Source organism: Balaenoptera physalus, assembly GCF_965194825.1.
Source record: "Balaenoptera physalus genome assembly, chromosome: 16".
Classification (NCBI taxonomy): Eukaryota; Metazoa; Chordata; class Mammalia; order Artiodactyla; family Balaenopteridae; genus Balaenoptera; species Balaenoptera physalus.
In genome coordinates this window covers 27,117,209-27,136,277 of record NC_138898.1, presented here as the reverse complement: position 1 = coordinate 27,136,277, position 19,069 = coordinate 27,117,209, and the positions used below count along the sequence as shown (strand labels likewise).

The 19,069-nt window shown below is 39.3% G+C and overlaps 1 protein-coding gene across 3 annotated transcripts in view; it reads left to right on the top strand.

Moving 5' to 3' along the window:
• The window catches only part of TPX2 (TPX2 microtubule nucleation factor), a 57,987-nt gene extending 44,011 nt beyond the window's left edge, over nucleotides 1-13,976 (top strand). For 2 of the 3 annotated variants that reach the window (XM_082432148.1, XM_082432149.1), the window contains exons 13-18: nucleotides 4,106-4,201; nucleotides 5,215-5,391; nucleotides 5,777-5,923; nucleotides 10,254-10,365; nucleotides 11,003-11,190; nucleotides 12,586-13,976. In XM_082432148.1, coding sequence (XP_082288274.1) covers nucleotides 4,106-4,201; nucleotides 5,215-5,391; nucleotides 5,777-5,923; nucleotides 10,254-10,365; nucleotides 11,003-11,190; nucleotides 12,586-12,696 — 831 coding nt within the window. In that variant the 3' untranslated portion in view covers nucleotides 12,697-13,976. The remainder of the gene's footprint in view (nucleotides 1-4,105; nucleotides 4,202-5,214; nucleotides 5,392-5,776; nucleotides 5,924-10,253; nucleotides 10,366-11,002; nucleotides 11,191-12,585) is intronic. The other variant, XM_082432150.1, reaches the window with a different exon arrangement.
• Nucleotides 13,977-19,069: the final 5,093 nt, after the last annotated feature.

Sequence of the window (19,069 nt, the reverse complement as noted above, 5' to 3'; positions counted from 1 at the left end):
GTCCTCAAAGCTTTCACAGTCTGGGAGAACAGATTGACATGTAAACAAATAAGGACAGTAATGCTAACCAACATATGTTCATTGAACAATTACTACTTCTTGTAGGTGCTGTGGAGAATGCAAAGGAATGCAAATGGCAATATCGCTGCCCTCAAGGAGCTTATAACTAAAAAACCTTAAAATAATAAAACAAGAAGCCTTCTCTGTCTCTAGAAACCCAATGTCTTTTTCTTTATTTCTGATTGAGCCCCCTATTGGCTTTGATTGCAGTGGAGATGGGGTGTGGATAAATAGTTGCTGCAAGGTTGATTTTCATAAATCACCTTTCCCTCTCCCCCAAGTAATTATGAGGATTGATCCTACTCGTAAATATCTCTTTCATGGCTTACTTATTAGAGATTTCTTTTAAAATGCACATCGGTTGGGAGGATGCAGAGAGAGGGGAAAAATAGGAAAAGCAGCATTATTTTAATAACTTGAGTCCTCAGATACTTATTTCAATTACTATATTTTATGAAAGGAAAAAAACCAAGGACTAAAAGGCTATCTCATGTTATACAGGTTGTACAGACTGGAATCAGAGCCGGGCTAAAACAGACCTCTTGACTCCTTGCTCAGTGTACTTCCCATTACCGCATATCCTTGGCTGTGTTCGAGCTACAGGCTGGTGTCCACAGGTGTCTAGGATGTTGTAGAACAATAGATTTTTGTTGTCGTTTTCTGGCAAGCATTATTTGAAAACCCATTTCATAGACTTTTGTCACTCTGATTACAAGTTCTGCTGTATAAAATTTTACTCTACTAGTTATTCTGGTTTTCTTTAGAAAATGTATGAGAACTTTCACAGCAGAATGAGCATTCCCTTTACAGTGGTCACCTTGAGAGTTTATTAATTCTTTCCAAAGATTGATATTGTAGAAAGCATTTTGGAAAAGCCACTGGTCTCGGATCCTGTGGCACAGTCTTTTGGATCTCTTCAACAATGGCAAGTCTTCATATTTTAAAGATTAATTTGCTCTTAGGGGCTGGTCTAAAGTCATTGGGAACTAAAACTTCTGAGTTGTCTAAAATAATAAGAGGTGGAAACAATTTTGCTTAATTAAAAGTAAAGATTGAGCAGTTGCCTTGCATGGCCCTAAAACTGGCTTTGAAGGCCACTCCAAGAAAGATATTCCAAACATGTTTGGAGCAGTTGCAGCATTGTTGGGATTAAGAAGTCTCCCAGGGTATAAATTAGAGTCCAAGAGGCTTCAAGTCCAAGGTATAAATTCTGTTATTCATGCTTACTGTATTCATTCAACAAACATTCCCTGAATGCCTTATGCTTGCTAAGGTCTGTGTTAGGTATTAGGGGTTGATGGAATAACAGTCCCCACTCTCAAAGCACTCATAGGTTAGCAGGAGGAGATGAATACCTAAATAAACAAGTGCAATGAAGTTTCATATGTACCATGATAGACTATATACAGGGGAGAGTGGGATCAGTAGGTCTGGAGGAGTGGAGCGATCTATTGAAGGGTTTTATCAGAGAGGAGATGCTTTAGTGGAGGCTTGAAAAGAAGGGTTAGATGCTTCCAAGCAGCCAGAGCATTTCTGAGAGAGCATAAGCAGAGGTACTGCGATGAGAACCAGTGTTAAATTTTGGCAGCTGTCAGTAGTTCATTGTGGATGGAGGGTGATGCCTAAAGAGAGGCAAGAGATATGCCTGGAAAGTCAGGCAGGGTTCCAAATTATGAAACACCTTGTACTTCATGCCAAGGAATATGTTATACTGTTGTAGGTAGGCAGTAGGAGCCATTAAAGAATTTTAAGTCAGGAAGTAACATCAGATCTTCTGACTATAAGAAGATGGACTGGTGGAATGAGAGAAGCTGAAGGACTGCTAGAAGGCTAGTGGAATGGTACAGGCAATAGATGATGTGGCCTGTGTCATGACAGTGAAGAGTTAGAGAGGAAGCAGAATAGAGAGCTGACGGGGCCAGCATATGGATGTGGGTATAAGAAATAAGGAGTTACTGAGGATGTCTCAAGGTTGTTTTGATTTTTTAAAATTGATCTGGTCATACACTTCGTGCAGGACGGTAGCTCTAGAGATACCATTTTGCAGTTAGGGTTAATTGCCAGATTCATGATAGTGTAAACTCTATGAGAGTTAGAATTATGTTAGTTTTGAATGATGTGCATAGTATGGTATACATAATTCAGTCTGAAAAGATTTGAGATATTGGCAGTGTTTTGGAATCACAAAGGAGGAAAAAAATCTTTGGAGGAGTTGAATGTATTAGAATTAAGGAATATAGAAATTAAATCCCTCTTTTAATCTTCCCTCAAAGAGATGTGAGAGTTAACAGCTTGGTGTTCTTTCCATATTTTATTTTCTATGCTTAGATTAATTATATATACATTTTATTTTATTTTTTTAGTATATGTGCAAGTATCTTTTAAAAATTTAATTCAGTTAATTTATTTAAATACATTTTTTTGGAGTATAGTTGATTTACAGTGTTGTGTTAGTTTCAGGTGTACAGCAAAGTGATTCTGTTATACATAGATTATTCTTTTTCAGATTCTTTTCCTATATAGGTTATTAAGAGAATATTTAGAGTTCCCTGTGCTATACAGTAGGTCCTTGTTGATTATTGATGTTATATATAGTAGTGTGTGTGTGTTAATCCCCAGCTCCTATCCCTGTCCCCACCACCCTTTGATAACCATAAGTTTGTTTTCAAGATCTGTGAGTCTTTCTGTTTTGTAAGTTCGTTTATGTCATTTAAAAAAATTAGATCCCACATATAAGTGATATCATATATTTGTTTTTCTTAAAAGACATCTTAAAAACACACAAATAATATTTAATAATAATATTTTTTGTTTCAGCAACTTGTCCCTCCCCCTTCAACATTATGAATACTGTTCTGTCAGTAATAAAGATTTATTTTCTTCTTTTTGATGACTGTATAATATTCTATTGTGTGGATGTACCACAGTTTTTTAAAATTATTTTTTATTGGAGTATAGTTGATTTACAATGTTGTGTTTCTGCTGTACAGCAAAGAGAATCAGTTATACATATACATATAGCCACTCTTTTTTTAGATTCTTTTCCCATATAGGTCATTACAGAGTATTGAGTAGAGTTCCCTGTGCTATACAGTAGGTTCTTATTAGTCATGTACCACAATTAGTTATGTACCACAATTTAAGAAAGGATTTAGCCAGTTCTTTTTTGATAGATAATAGGGTTATTTGCAATTTTTTTATTCATTTAAATTTAAAAATGCTGTATTGAAATATACCTAAAAACTAAACTAGAGATCAAATACTAGAGATGTAATATTGGGTGAAAGAGTATGACCATTTAAAGATTTAGTAGCTAATTCCTAAAGGTTGTACCAATTTGTGCCCTGTACCTTACCCAACTGTATAGGAGTGCCCATTTCTCTTCACCTGCCAACACTGGTATTAACCAGTCTTTTAATTATTACTCAGTCTTATAGGTGAAAAATACCTTATTTTACTTTATATTTTTAAAAGTTATTGAGATTGAACCTCTTGTATATCTTTGTAAACTGCTTGTTCTTTGTCCAGTTATTTGGCAAAAGGAAATTAAGCTAGCCCTTGCCCAGTACTTTTTTCCATTTGCCTTTTGAGGTTAATATTTTTAAATATAAGTTCTTATTTTAGAGTATGCAGAATAGGTTTAAGAGAATGGACAGTATCTATTCTGTTCCTAGATAACATTTGGAAGTCCTTTTTGATTTTGTTTTTAAGGGATTGGGGTATAAAATGGGAGAGAAACAATAAAATATTGACAGTTTATTTTGTAGTGTTTTTCATAAATACCAAAAAAGATTTTGATGAATCCTATTTTTGTTGAATATACAACTCAAACAATGTTTTTGTTATTTGCTGTTCTTCTGTCATGTTAATCCACCTTTGGAGCGTTAATACATACCAGTCTTAGTTGGATAAGTTAACAACATACTGAAATAACTAGCTTTTTTTGATTCCTGATATGTGAACTTCTAAGAAAGGGATTGATCTCATCACACAGCCTAGTAGAGATTGTTCTAGGATATCTAATTGAGTTGCTTACTCTTTCCAGGGTGTTCCTGAAAAGAAAGTACTTCCAATCACTGTCCCCAAGTCACCGGCCTTTGCTCTGAAGAACAGAATCAGAATGCCCACCAAAGAAGATGAGGTGATTCCCTGGGATGGGGGTTTCTACTCCTTCTACATAATCATTCTAAGCATTATTCTTTCTTAAACTTAGTGGAATACAAAGGCCATCACTCTTGTCTGGAGTTGTCTTAACAATGGGTATGAATGATTGATCATCTGTTTTTGCTCTTCCAAGAACAAAGTAGTTAGTAAGGGTATGAATCTTTTGGCTTTCAGTGGTAACTGGTTGTAACTTATTGGAGTTATGTTTGTTTCTGTTGCATTGGAAATCACCCTGTTGTAATGTGGATCAAAAGTTCCCAAGACCTATACTCTATTTTGCCCCAGCTATTGTCACCATTCAGTGAGGGACTTTTAAAATTCATACTAAGCAGTTACATCCACCCTGTCCTTAACTGTCTCCATTAATCCAAGGGTTGCAAAGGTGACTGTGTGGTGATGGTTCATGAAGTTGGAATATATAAACTGTCATTGATCAGGCTAGTTTCTTGTTACATCCCCCATTTTATCTATAAATATCCAGAGTTAGGGTAATTTTACAGCAGATCTCAGGCATAAGCCTTTTTATAGGTTCATTTGAAACTAAAATACACAGTAATCTTATGTTACCAGCTTGAATCCAGTCAACTTACTTGGTCCTATTCTGGGTTTGGCAACTGGGAATACTCCCAGTCACATGTGTTAGTGGAGTCTGAAGCCTGGGTCAAAGACGAGGCCAAGGTATATGCTTGGTTAGTACTTTTCTTCATTTTATTCAAACTGTTTGATCTCATTTAGTTTTTACAACCTTCCTGTGAAAAATTTTAGATCCTTTAAGAGTAATTGTGTTAGTTTATCAAATGCTTTCACACTGGTTTCACCCCTGAGAGTTGGTAGATACCCCTCTTTGATAGAAAAGGAAGCTAAGAAGCTAAGGGTTGAGTGACTTACCTTAATTAATGACTTCTCTTATATAACGTCTTCTGACTCCACATTCAGAGGAGGTGAGCGAGAGTGAGGAATCTTGTTTCTAAACTGCATTTTTTTCTTTAGGAAGAGGAGGAGCCAGTAGCGATAAGAGCTCAACCTGTGCCATATTTTGGAATGCCTTTTAAGCCCCAAATCCCAGTGGGGAGAACTGTGGAAATATGCCCTTTCTCTTTTGATTCTCGAGACAAAGAACGTCAGTTACAGAAGGAGAAGAAAATAAAAGAACTGCAGAAAGGGGAGGTAGGTGTTTCCATTTCTGCAAGTAGCATAGTACTATTCTTTGATCCCTCAAAGGTAATCTTTTATGTTGCACTTTTAACTATAAATCACTGACTTCCTTTGATCCCTCTAAGAGCCTTATGAAGTATAAATAGGGCAAGTAATTTAAATAACCATTCTGGCACAAGGAGCTTAAGTGACTTGCCCATGATCATGCTGCTAGTTATTGGCAATACTGGGAGGAAAACCTCAGTTTCCTTTTGAACCCATTACTCTTTCTGCTACTCCATGCTGCTTTGAAGACTGGCCTTTCCTGTTTTTTAGATTCATCCAAATATTCTGGAGCAGCTGTTGCTTTCTGGCTAGAAAGGCCTTATCTTAAATCTTACATTTTCATTTCTATTAGGTGCCCAAATTCAAGGCACTTCCTTTGCCTCATTTTGACACCATTAACCTGCCGGAGAAGAAGGTGAGGAATACAACCCAGGTTGAGCCTTTCTGCTTTGAGACCGACAGAAGAGGTGCTCTGAAGGCACAGACTTGGAAGCACCAGGTGGGGATGGGGAGAGCAGCTAAAATGTGAATTGTTTGATTGTTGATTTGTTACAATAGGTAGACCCACTACACTGAACTTCTTCTGGGAACTAACATACCAGATTATTTTAGGGGCTGTCACTGTAATCAGGGGTCAGCAAACTTTTTCTATAAAAAAGTTTGCTATATATTATTTTAGGTTGTGCAGGTGGTCTCTGTCACATGTTCTCTGTGTATGTGTGTTTCAACCCTTTAAAAATATAAAAACCATTTTTAGCTCAAGGGCTATACAAAACGAGGTTGCAAACTGGATTTGGCTTGCGGCTTAAGTTTGCTGATCTCTGCTGTAAGTGATCACCTGGGGAATGTGAGAACTGTTAGGCTTTTTTTGTGTCAGGAGATTCTCATCTATTCCATTTATTAGACTTGTTCATTAAATGTTCACTCCTTTCTGTTGGTGCTTTGATAAGAAACTGTGAGGTGAGAATAGATTCTCAATATGGTATGTTGTTTTCGCAACATAGTGTGCTATTTGCTCTTTATAGATGACAGGTGATTTAAAACAGTCAGTTGGTTGTTGGCTGGTTTAATTGGATCTAATTCTGCCCTGTCTGGAAAAAAATCTCCTGAATTCCTAAATTTGTCAGTATTGATATTGTCTCTTATTCTGGACTCTGTCCAAAAGGGGCTTGGCCTAATCTTTGTTTGTAGAAAGTCATCCCTCTTGAAGCCCAAACGATATGATTGCTTAAGTTACTAAATGTAGGCTCCCTGTTGGTACTGTTCTCTAGGAGAACTTAGGACAGTTGCTTTGGAAGCAGTAGTGAATCTCTCGTTCAAGGACCATGACAGAATGTCTGTATGTGGGATATTTTCCATAACAAAAAGGGTTTTTAAAGTTTTTCAGACATACATAAAAGTAGAATAGTATAATGAACTTCCATGAACTGTCACCTGGTTTTCTAGGGATCAAAACATGGAAAATCTTATTTCATCTTACTTCTACCTACTCATCTCTACACTGGATACTTCTGCCTATACAAGATTACTTTGAAGCAAATCCTAGGTATCATCTCATTTCATCCAAAAATACTTCAATGTGTAACTTTAAAATATAAGGATTAAAAGAATTTCATAACCACAATACTATTAGCACACTTAAAAAGATTAACAGTAATTCCTTAATAGTGACAAGTAGTCAGCATTCATATATCCCCTAATCTCTCATTTTTTAAACAGTTGAATTGTTCAAATCAGGATCCAGAAAAGGTCCACATTTTATATTTGTTTGATAAATCTCTAAATCCCTTTTAATCTAAAGGCTGCTCTACTTGCATTTTATATGTTGAATAAACTGGATTGTTTTTCCAATAGGTTTTTTTTTATATGAATAATATGACCATTTATTTTAAAAGTATATGTGTTTACATGTATATGATATGAAAGGGGTTATACACTAAAATGTTAATAATAGTTATTTACAGTGGGATTATAGGTGACCTTATAGAATTTCATTTTTAATTTTCATCCATTTTTTTTAATTTTAGAATTTTATTTATTTTTTTATACAGCAGGTTCTTATTAGTTATCCATTTTATACATATTAGTGTATACATGTCAATGGCAATCTCCCAGTGCATCACACCACCACCACCACCACACCCTGCCGCCACTTTCCCCCTTTGGTGTCTATACGTTTGTTCTTTATATCTGTGTCTCTCTTTCTGCCCTGCAAACCGGTTCATCTGTACCATTTTTCTAGGTTCCACATATATGCATTAATATACGATATTTGTTTTTCTCTTTCTGACTTAGTTCACTCTGTATGGCAGTCTCTAGATCCATCCATGTCTCTACAAATGACCCAGTTTCGTTCCTTTTTATGGCTGAGTAATATTCCATTGTATACATGTACAACATCTTCTTTATCCATTCGTCTGTCGATGGGCATTTAGGTTGCTTCCATGACCTGGCTATTGTAAATAGTGCTGCAGTGAACATTGGGGTACCTGTGTCTTTTTGAATTATGGTTTTCTCTGGGTATATGCCCAGTAGTGGGATTGCTGGGTCATATGGTAGTTCTATTTTTAGTTTTTTAAGGAAACTCCCTACTGTTCTCCATAGTGGCTGTATCAGTTTACATTCCCACCAGCAGTGCAAGAGGGTTCCCTTTTCTCCACACCTTCTCCAGCATTTGTTGTTTGTAGATTTTCTTTTGATGTCCATTCTAACTGGTGTGAGGTGATACCTCATTGTAGTTTTGATTTGCATTTCTCTAATAATTAGTAATGTTGAGCAGCTTTTCATGTGCTTCTTGGCCATCTGTATGTCTTCTTTGGAGAAATGTCTATTTAGGTCTTCTGGCCATTTTTGGATTGGGTTGTTTGTTTTTTTAATATTGAGCTACATGAGCTGTTTATATATTTTGGAGATTAATCCTTTGTCCATTTGCAAATATTTTCTCCCATTCTGAGGGTTGTCTTTTCATCTTGTTTGTAGTTTCCTTTGCTGTGCAAAAGCTTTTAAGTTTCATCAGATCCCATTTGTTTATTTTTGTTTTTATTTCCATTATTCTAAGAGGTGGATCAAAAAAGATCTTGCTGTGATTTATGTCAAAGAGTGTTCTTCCTGTGTTTTCCTCTAAGAGTTTTATAGTGTCCGGTCTTACATTTAGGTCTCTAATCCATTATGAGTTTATTTTTGTGTATGGTGTTAGGGAGTGTTCTAATTTCATTCTTTCACATGTAGCTGTCCAGTTTTCCTAGCACCACTTATTGAAGACACTGTCTTTTCTCCATTGTATATCCTTGCCTCCTTTGTCATAGATTAGTTGACCATAGGTGCGTGGGTTTATCTCTGGGCTTTCTATCCTGTTGCACTGATCTATATTTCTGTTTTTGTGCCAGTACCATATTGTCTTGATTACTGTAGCTTTGTAGTATAGTCTGAATTCAGGGAGTCTGATTCCTCCAGCTCCGTTTTTTTCCCTCAAGACTGCTTTGGCTGTTCGGGGTCTTTTGTGTCTCCATACAAATTTTAAGATTTTTTGTTCTAGTTCTGTAAAAAATGCCATTGGTAATTTGATAGAGATTGCATTGAATCTGTAGATTGCTTTGGGTAGTATAGTCATTTTCACAAGGTTGATTCTTCCAATCCAAGAACATAGTATATCTCTCCATCTGTTTGTATCATCTTTACATCAGTGTCTTATAGTTTCTGCATACAGGTCTTTTGTCTCCCTAGGTAGATTTATTCCTAGGTATTTTATTCTTTTTGTTGCGTTGGTAAATGGGAGTGTTTCCTTAATTTCTCTTTCAGATTTTTCATCATTAGTGTATAGCAATGCAAGAGATTTCTGTGCATTAATTTTGTATCTTGCAACTTTACCACATTCATTGATTAGCTCTAGTAGTTTTCTGGTGGCATCTTTAGGATTCTGTATGTATAGTATCATGTTATCTGCAAACAGTGACAGTTTTACTTCTTTTTTTTTTTTAAAGCTTTATTTATTTATTTATTTATTTATTTATTTATTTATTTATGGATGTGTTGGGTCTTCGTTTCTGTGCGAGGGCTTTCTCTAGTTGTGGCAAGCGGGGGCCACTCTTCATCGCAGTGCGCAGGCCTCTCACTATCGCGGCCTCTCTTGTTGTGGAGCACAGGCTCCAGACGCGCAGGCTCAGTAATTATGGCTCACGGGCCCAGTTGCTCTGCGGCATGTGGGATCTACCCAGACCAGGGCTCGAACCCGTGTCCCCTGCATTGGCAGGCAGATTCTCAACCACTGTGCCACCAGGGAAACCCTTACTTCTTCTTTTCCAATCTGTATTCCTTTTATTTTTTTTTCTTCTCTGATTGCCATGGCTAGGACTTCCAAATCTATGTTAAATAATAGTGGTGAGAGTTTTCCTATAGGTTTTACAATCTGGATTTTGCTCATTGTATTCCCAACGTGTTTATTAATATGTTCCTCTATCTCCTGTATTTCCTATAAATGAGTAGTCAGATCTAGAGGCTTGATTAAATTCTGGTTAGATTCTTTTGGGGGTTGGGAGGGAGAATACTTTACAGGTGATAACATCCAGGGGTATATTAATGTCTACTTGTTTATTTTTTGTGATGTTAAGATAGGCCTTAAAAGTATCTTAAAGGTATTTTCTAGTTCTCAATGGGTTCAGATGTTGTTAGTCTGTTCTACTTAATGTAAAAGGGATTTTAATTGAGTTTAGATTAAATCACCTGCTGTCTTTGTAGATGAAACTGTTCAGAAACATTCGAACTTGAGTCATTGAGATGGTAGTTATGGAAAGTAGTGTGGCTGCTTATCTGACAGATTTTCTTTCTAATAGCTGGAGGAAGAGCTAAAACAGCAGAAAGAAGCAGCTTGCTTCAAGGCTCGTCCAAACACCGTCATCTCCCAGGAGCCCTTTGTTCCTAAGAGAGAGAAAAAATCCCTTACTGGTAGTATTTTATGTATTCTTGGGGGATTGGGGCAGAATGGTTAGACTTCCTGGGACTCAGTTGTGTCAGTACAATGCTGTGTGAACCAGAAGCATCTGCCTGTAGAGGATCTAGTTTTTTCTCCCCTAGCTCTTTATTGAATCCAGCAGCTATGTTGATTTGTAGAGTGTGTTGGGGTCAGATTCATAGAACAAGCACCTGGCATTTCAACAACAATTTTACTTTCCCCACCCAGAGAGTAGCAAGTAAGTGAGAGAGAGCCAGGACTTCTTTCTGGGGTTCACCCTAAAGCAAGCCTTAGATAGAAAACATTTGATTCCTTAAGCACTGGGCAGTGTTTCAGAAAAGTGGGATTCTTTTCCTAAATCTGTCTATGTAGTCTACAATCACTATGTAGTTTTGAGCAAGCTATTTCACCTGTGTAGGTCTTGCTTTTCTCCTAATTAGATGATTTATAGGGGCCCTTAAAATTTTAGGACTTTTTTTGTATGTGGTTTACTCCACCTTTCTCCCAACTGGGCCTCCTTAGAGCTCCACCTTTCTGTTGCCGTGCATATCTATCACTTGCTGGATCTGTGGGGCTAGGTTTATGCAAGTCTTGCTTGTGCACCAATATTCTCTCTGTTTCTGTACTCAGAGGGCCTTTCTGGTTCTGTAGTTCAAGAAACTTTTCAGCTGGCCACTGAGAAGAGAGCCAAGGAGCGGCAGGAGCTGGAGAAGAGAATGGCTGAGGTGGAAGCCCAGAAAGCCCAGCAGTTGGAGGAAGCCAGGCAACAGGAGGAAGAGCAACAGAAGGAGGAGCTGGCCAGACTACGGAAAGAACTGGTAACTGGGCAGCATGAGCGCTGACTAACACATGGTTGCGTCTGTTTTATCTGTACCTTGCCTTGTTCCAGAAAGGATCTAAGGTGGCCTCCAAGGACACATCAAAGTTGAGTGAAAATGAGAAGTCAGACAAACCAGGGGTGGTGACAAAGTTGAGGAGTGAACGAGGCTAAAGATGTATACATTGTGATCCATGGATCTGCTAAGTGATATAAACAAGCTAGTTATTTAAAAAATACATTTATCTTTGATCCTGAATTCAGTCAGAATTTCTTCCAGGGGTCTAAATAAGGAGGACATCAGGTGCTATACCAGTGCACAGTGATATATTTGTAGGACTCTTTATTTAACTTTTTATTATTGCCTTAAGGCTTAAGGAAACCAATGTGTTTTACAATTAGAATACATAGGTAGGGAAGGACATGGGAATTGTGTGACAACTATATTTTCATTTTCCTCTTAATACTTGACTCAAATTCCTTGGAGTTATAGTGCGTATCGGTCCAGGTGACCCTTCCATGTTAACACTAGATAATGATTTAAATATTAGTTATCCAAAAAGAAAGCTTAATTCACATTAAGGACCCTTTCACTAGGAGGGCAGCAAGCCACATTAACTGCATTAATAAGGAAGAACACAGTTTTAGATGGAATTTCATATGCTTAGTAAAAGGATGAATATAGCAATATGTAAGTTGTTGAGGTTTTGTCTAAGTGCTAAGCCAGCAGCTGATACAGCTGTTGGTAGAGGTGACTGGCCACAGGACGGCTCTAGGGACAAACTAGTAAAGGGACTAGCTTCCTGACAAAATCCAAGCTACCATATGCTGATTGGACGTACTCACAAAACCAGCCTCAAGTGTTTTGACTTTTCTTCAGCACTTGAGTCCTGCCTCTTGTGTTTGTTTGTATCATAGAACTCTCTACTAATCTGGCTTGATTCAGGGTTGATTTTAGACTGTAAGAAGGATGGATGGGACCATGCCTTCTCCTGGCAACCCTTCTTGGTTATTTTATTTTATTTATTTATTTTTGTCCATGCTTTTGGTGAATATTAAGACTTAATAATCTTAAGATTGTACTCTGGCAAATTCTTAGCGTGTATCTCCTTTCTGCTGCAATTGAGTACAGCCCCGTTATACCCTAGTACTGAACAGTCAAACTGGAGATAGGTGCAAGCTGAGGGATCCAGCAAGACCTGAATAGAAACCTACTTGAGCTCCAGAGCTCTTGTGCTTTGCTGCTAGACTGTGTTGCCTCCCCCCAACCCCCAAATTAGTGACTGGGATTTGCAAAATTATACAAAAATGTTCTCAAGAAGAGGAATAAAAACGCCCATAAGTGTAGTTCTCTAACATCCTTATCAATGGTAACTTTATTTTTCTCACTCTGCAGGTACACAAGGCAAATCCAGTACGAAGGTACCAGGGTGTGGAAGTCAAGTCAAGTGACCAGCCCTTGACCGTGCCTGTATCGCCTAAGTTCTCCACTCGATTCCACTGCTAAACTCGGCTCTGAGCTGTGGACACCATCTGGGAACCGGAGCTACTCTTCCCATTAAACCAGGAGCCTTCTTTGTCATGGGGGCATGGAGAGAACCCATTTCTCCAGGCTTTTTCCTACACATGCCTGACAAGTGTGGACTCCAATTTCATTGAGAGCTGTTTTCCTGCATTATTGTGGCTAATAATGAGACTCAACTCATGTATGTCTCAACCAGACTCCATGTAGTTATTTCCTTGGAACCATCAGTTGACCTTTAATATGGGTCTTAACTCTGACTAGAATTTAATGTCTCTGTATCAGTACAGTGTAATTTCTGTTGCCCTTACCCCCCGCCCCCCTTTTTTTTCTATTTTAATCAGAAAATAAAGATAGTTAAATACTGAGATAGGATTTAAGTCATGGATTAAATGAGGAACCATCAGTAGTATGTCAGATTCTTTCCTCTTCTCTGTGCAAAATGAATTTAGAGTTAAGGAGCCCTTCGCTATGAGGGGGGAAGCCTCATTAACTGCATGACGAGGAAGAGACTTGACTGACGGGAACCTCACAGCAGCCATCGGCTGGCTTCGGGTAGAGCTTGCTGTTCAGGCACGTTCTTCCCTTGTTGGTGCTGATGATGATAGGGCGCGCTGAGTAGTACACGTTTTAAGTCCTCCAGTGACCTAGACTGGAATAAATATGTTTGTCTTCCCTCCCTGATTTTGTTATTTGATGTTTTTAAATCTGTCAAGCCCCTTTGGAGGTCACATCTTATTGGGGAAGTGGGTACTTTGAGAGGAGGGTCTAGGAACTTTTAAAAGCATAGGCTCTGTCCTTAAAGGAAAGAGCTTTGTGACTTTTTTCTGTCTTATGTCAGAATATCCTTCCATATTTTGTTAACTCCCTCCTAGGAACCACTCTGGAAGCCTGTTATGCCTTCAAAACAGACTGTGCCTTCTTCTCTAAATGTCTTTTTTCTCATCTGGTAAACTCTTCCTTATAAGACTCAGCTCTAGTAAAATCTTTTTCATAGATCTTTCCTTGACCATTTAACCTCCTCAGGTAAGGTAAGATTTCCTTCTTTGTGCCTCCCAAATGTTTCTTATGTATATCTCTAGTAGAACAGTTATACCACTGAGTTACTTGTACTTGTTGACAAACTAGTAGAGATGAAGATAACTAAAATTATGTTAGTCCTTGAAGATAAAAATTATGTTAATCATATCTGTATTTCTCATAGTTGGCACAGAATTTGCTAGGTCCATGTTATCAATAAATAGTGTATTTTCTTTTAGACTTGATATTGTTTATGAGCTCTACTCTGTACCAGTCATCTATTCCTGTGCCACGAAATATAAATGCATCCATCTTCTGCCCAGGCTAGGCCTAGGCACTATATATGATATTAGACCTATGTTATATTCCTTTTGTTTATTCATTCAGTGACCATTATGTACAAGCCATTGTAGATTTAGTGACGGGCAACAAAACAAAATGTGATTTGCAGATCCCTGGGCCTCCTGAAGGCCCACAGAGTGATACAAAACGCAGTTCCTTTATTCATTTCCTAGAGGTATGTGGTGTACAGTTCCATAACAACTTGTGTAGTTCATTTAACAAATATTGATTTGGTACTAACTATATATACATTGGCACTATTCTAGTCTGTGGGCATATAGCAATGAACAGAAATAGAAGACCTTGACTTCATGGAGGTTACCTTTTAGAAGGGGAGACAGACAAACAAGTAACTGTCCTCTTCTGTCAGGTGATAAATGTTTCTCTGACTGACCGCTGTGTGGAAAATAGACTGGGATGGGGACTTGGGGGCATGTAAGATTGGAAACAGGAAGGTGAGGAGGTTCTTGATGTTGTCCAGGTAAGAGCTGATAGTGGCCTGGGCTAGGGTGGTAGCAGTGGAGGTGATGAGAGATGGTTGGATTCTGAATGGATTTTGAAGCTGTAACTGACAAGACTTGCTAACAGATTGGATGCGGAGAGAGAGAGGGTAGATAAGGATGGCATTTAGATATCAGCCTCAAACAGAAATAGAGTTCTCCATCCCTTGTGCTATGAAAAATCCAGTTCTACCCCAGTCCTCATATCTCTTGTGGATTCTCTGGGTGGGGGTGGGACAACTTCCTTTTCTGAACACCTTTTGCTTTGGTTTTTCTCTGTTCATCTCTTGATGCCCTCTCTGTGTCTCTCCTCCGTAGCTTTTCTCCCTCCCATGTATCAGCAGTTCTCTAATAGTTCACTATCATTCATGTATTGCCATCTAGTATCATTTTTTCATATATTTTGTCCATTTTTCGTTTTGGTTGTTTCAGGTAGAAGAATAAATCTGGCCCGCAAGTTGAGGGTTTTAGAAAGAGTGTTACGTATTGAGAATTATGGACCTATGGGATCCTTCCACCCCATTTGCTCCATTCTGGATTACCCGCTCTGGACACACCAGCATCAGGGTGGTATTGTTTGACAGTCTGTTACAGGCAACAGAGAGAGGGATTATGTTATTTCAGAGCAAATAGCTTTTAAAATTAAGATGCCCTTGCTTCCCAGAATTTCCCAATTTCCTGGTGGTCTTCTTCTCCTCAGCACAACCTGTCTAGTGTTGAGCCCTTTCTTTCTGGACCACCTCACATGACCTTCATTTTTCTAGAACAGCCTCCCATTTCCCCTGAAACTCAAACTCTGCTTTTATTTTACAGAGAAATTCAGGTTCTTTATCCCTCAGGCCTTGTCCAAGAGGGAGCTTCTCTTTCAACACTCAGAGGTCACCCTGGAATTTTCCTAAACAAAGAACATGTCCTCTAATAGGATTTACTGAGTTCTACTGAGAAATCTGGCTGCCACACTTTGCTTGGCAATTTTGCAAAACTCCTAGCACATGCGCACATTCAGATTGTTAGAATTCCCACACTTGCTGGGAAGGACTGTTTTCAGTGTTGTTTTGACTTGGTCATGATTCCCCTTGCTAACAGTTTGTGCTAATTAATACAATATTACCTTTCACTCTTAATTTGGTTGATCATTTTGTTCTTGTGTAATTGCTTTGTTCCCATTTTGACTGCTGTTTTATGCTTTAACAGTTCTTTTCCACAGAATTTTGTCCTTGGAAAGTGGAGCTTGAGTGGTGGACACGCTGCAGTGGCAGTTGCTCCAGCATTTAATAGATAAGTCTTATACACAAACAATTGTAACACAGGATAAGATGTGACTGAGTAACATGAGACAGACAGAAAAAATGCTGCAGGAGGAGTTTAGAGGTTCTTGTTGGAGGTGAGATTGCAGTTCTTAAAGATGTTTCTTTTTTTATGTAAAAATTATGAAAGTAGTATAGTCAGCCCTCAGTATCCACAGGGGATTGGTTCCAGGACCCCCTGTGGATACCAAACTCCACGGATGCTCAAGTCACATTTAAAATGGTGTATTTGAGGGCTTCCCTGGTGGCGCAGTGGTTGAGAATCTGCCTGCCAATGCAGGGGACACGGGTTCGAGCCCTGGTCTGGGAAGATCCCACATGCTGCAGAGCAACTGGGCCTGTGAGCCACAATTACTGAGCCTGCGTGTCTGGAGCCTGTGCTCCGCAACAAGAGAGGCCGCGACAGTGAGAGGCCTGCGCACCGCGATGAAGAGTGGCCCCCACTTGCCGCAACTAGAGAAAGCCCTCGCACAGAAACGAAGACCCAACAGAGCCAAAAATAAATAAATAAATAAATAAATAAAATTAAAAAATAAAATAGGGGCTTCCCTGGTGGTGCAGTGGTTGAGAATCTGCCTGCCAATGCAGGGGACACGGGTTCGAGCCCTGGTCTGGGAGGATCCCACATGCCGCGGAGCAACTGGGCCCGTGAGCCACAGCTGCTGAGCCTGCGCGTCTGGAGCCTGTGCCTCGCAACGAGAGAGGCCGCGATAGTGAGAGGCCCGCGCACCGCGATGAAGAGTTGCCCCCGCTTGCCGCAACTGGAGAAAGCCCTCGCACAGAAACGAAGACCAAACACAGCCATAAATAAATAAATAAATAAATAAATAAATAAATAAATAAATAAATAAAATGGTGTATTTGCATATAACCTATGCACATCCTCCCATATACTTTAAATCATCTCTAGATTACTTATAATACCTAATACAATGTAAATCGTTGTAAAGACAATGTAAATTATACATAAATAGTTGCACATGTACAGCAAATTCAAGTTTTGTTTTTTGGAACTTTCTGGACTTTTTTTTTTTTTTAATATTTTTGATCTGTGGTTGGTTGAATCTATAGATATGGAACCTGTAGATAGAGAGGGCTGACTTTACTGCCTTTTGGAAACAAAACAATACAGACTGTATAAAACAAAACATGAAAGTCTTACCCTACTCCCATTCCCCAGGAGTAACCCAGTATTAACAGTTGTGTATTCTTCCAGAATGTTTTTTGTGTACACACACAGATTTATAGAGCTTTTTTTATAACAATAAGATTATAGCATTACACATTTGCCTTTAATTTTAATTTGTTCTTTGAAGGTTATATATCACATCATTCAAAATTCAAAAGCTACAAAGGGGTTCAGAGATGGTGCTGCCAGGTGTGTTCCCTTGCAGAGATGGCGTCAGCCTATATGTATTCCTACCTGCTCCCTCTTATTTTTCCACAAATAGTGTCATAATTTACACTGTAGCTTGCTCTTTTCTTATGTGTTCTGCATTGAATGATGTGGTTCAGGCACTACCTTAGGCGTGTACTAGCTTTCTCCCTGGCTGAAGTATGAAGCCTCTTATGAGAATCTAGTGACATGGAGGCAGACCTGGTGTGGGGTCTAGATGTCCTGGCCTAGTGACCTCAGGTCCCAAAGGCTCTAGGTCAGGTCAGCAACACCTGCTCTTTTAATTCCTCCTGGCTTAGCTGAGCCTAGGGGGTTCATTGGCTTGAGTATCTGGTTAAACCTGTGTATCCCCTTAGGTCACTCTTGATATGCTTCCTTTTCAGTTCCCTTCTGAATCTTGTCTGCTGGGGAAGTTCCTCACTGCTGAGAGTAGCAGTTAAAAAAGCTGTCAGCCACAAGGCTGAGCTCCTATTTCTGCACAGGCAGGCTGAGTACAGCTTGGTGGTGTGGATCCAGGTAGGAATTGGTCAGCATTCTGAATCCTGAGCTGCCATCTGCCTTGCAGCCTGCTGGGATGCTCAGTTTAGGCAACATATAAAGTTTCCTGGATACGGGACAAACCCAGGCCTATGGAAAGAGCAGGAAGGGGTTAAAGTGTGTGGTACTTTGAGCAGTGATGAAGGCATAACCAGGGAGCTGACATGTTTGCTCCAATGCCAAGAATTCGAGGACAATTTGTTATCCAGCTGAAGCCAGTGTAGTTGCTACAGAAAAGCCTGGGGACAAAAACATGCTTTTTCCCTGTTTTTGTCTTCCTGCATACCCACTCTATTTTCTAGTGCTGTAGTGAAGATTACTGACATCAAAAACAGAAATGTCTGATGGTGTTTGCTCTTCTCTTTCTTGCAAGAGAGTAAGAGGCTGGGCTCTGGTCAAAGCATGGCTCTTATGTGCTAAAGGTATCAGCTTCCTGAAAGCCCTTGACAAATGCTAACATTGTACTTGGAGAAACCGTAGTTGGAGGGGCTTAGGAAAATACTAGGTTTTATCAGGAATTATTTCACCAGACTAAGCCTAACCTGAAGGCGTCAACTACCTTCTCTCTTTTTCTTAAAATTTTATTAAACAGAAGGGAAATAAAAACCTGGCCTGTAGACTTCCCTGGTGGCACAGTGGTTAAGAATCTGCCTGCCAATGCAGGCGACACGGGTTCGAGCCCTGGTCCGGGAAGATCCCACATGCCACAGAGCGACAAAGCCCGTGTGCCACAACTACTGAGCCTGTGCTCTAGAGCCCACAAGCCACAACTGCTGAGCCCACGTGCCACAACTACTGAAGCCCGTTCACCTAGAGCCTGTGCTCCACAACAAGAGAAGCCATCACAATGAGAAGCCCGTGCACTGCAAAGAAGAGTAGCCCCCGCTCGCCACAACTAGAGAAAGCCCGTGCGCAGCAACGAAGACCCAACACAGCCAAAAATAAATAAAATAAATAAATTTATTAAAAAAAAAAAAAAAAAAAACCTGGCCTGTGTGATCTGCCAAAACCCATGGGACTGGTATCCCAGAACCTCACAGGCAGGTGTGTGAATGGGTTAAGAATTGTTGCCTAGCTTATTTCGGCACTGATGGTATTCTCAGGGCTTCTTTCAGGAGCAGGGGTGGGAAAGGTATTTTTCAGTGGGTCAAATACTAAATAGTTGTTGTAAATTGTAATTTGAAAAGCAGTTTAGGGCAGCATTGTCAGGCTTGGTGGTAAGGAACGATGAAAAATCTCTGGCCTGGCACTGACAT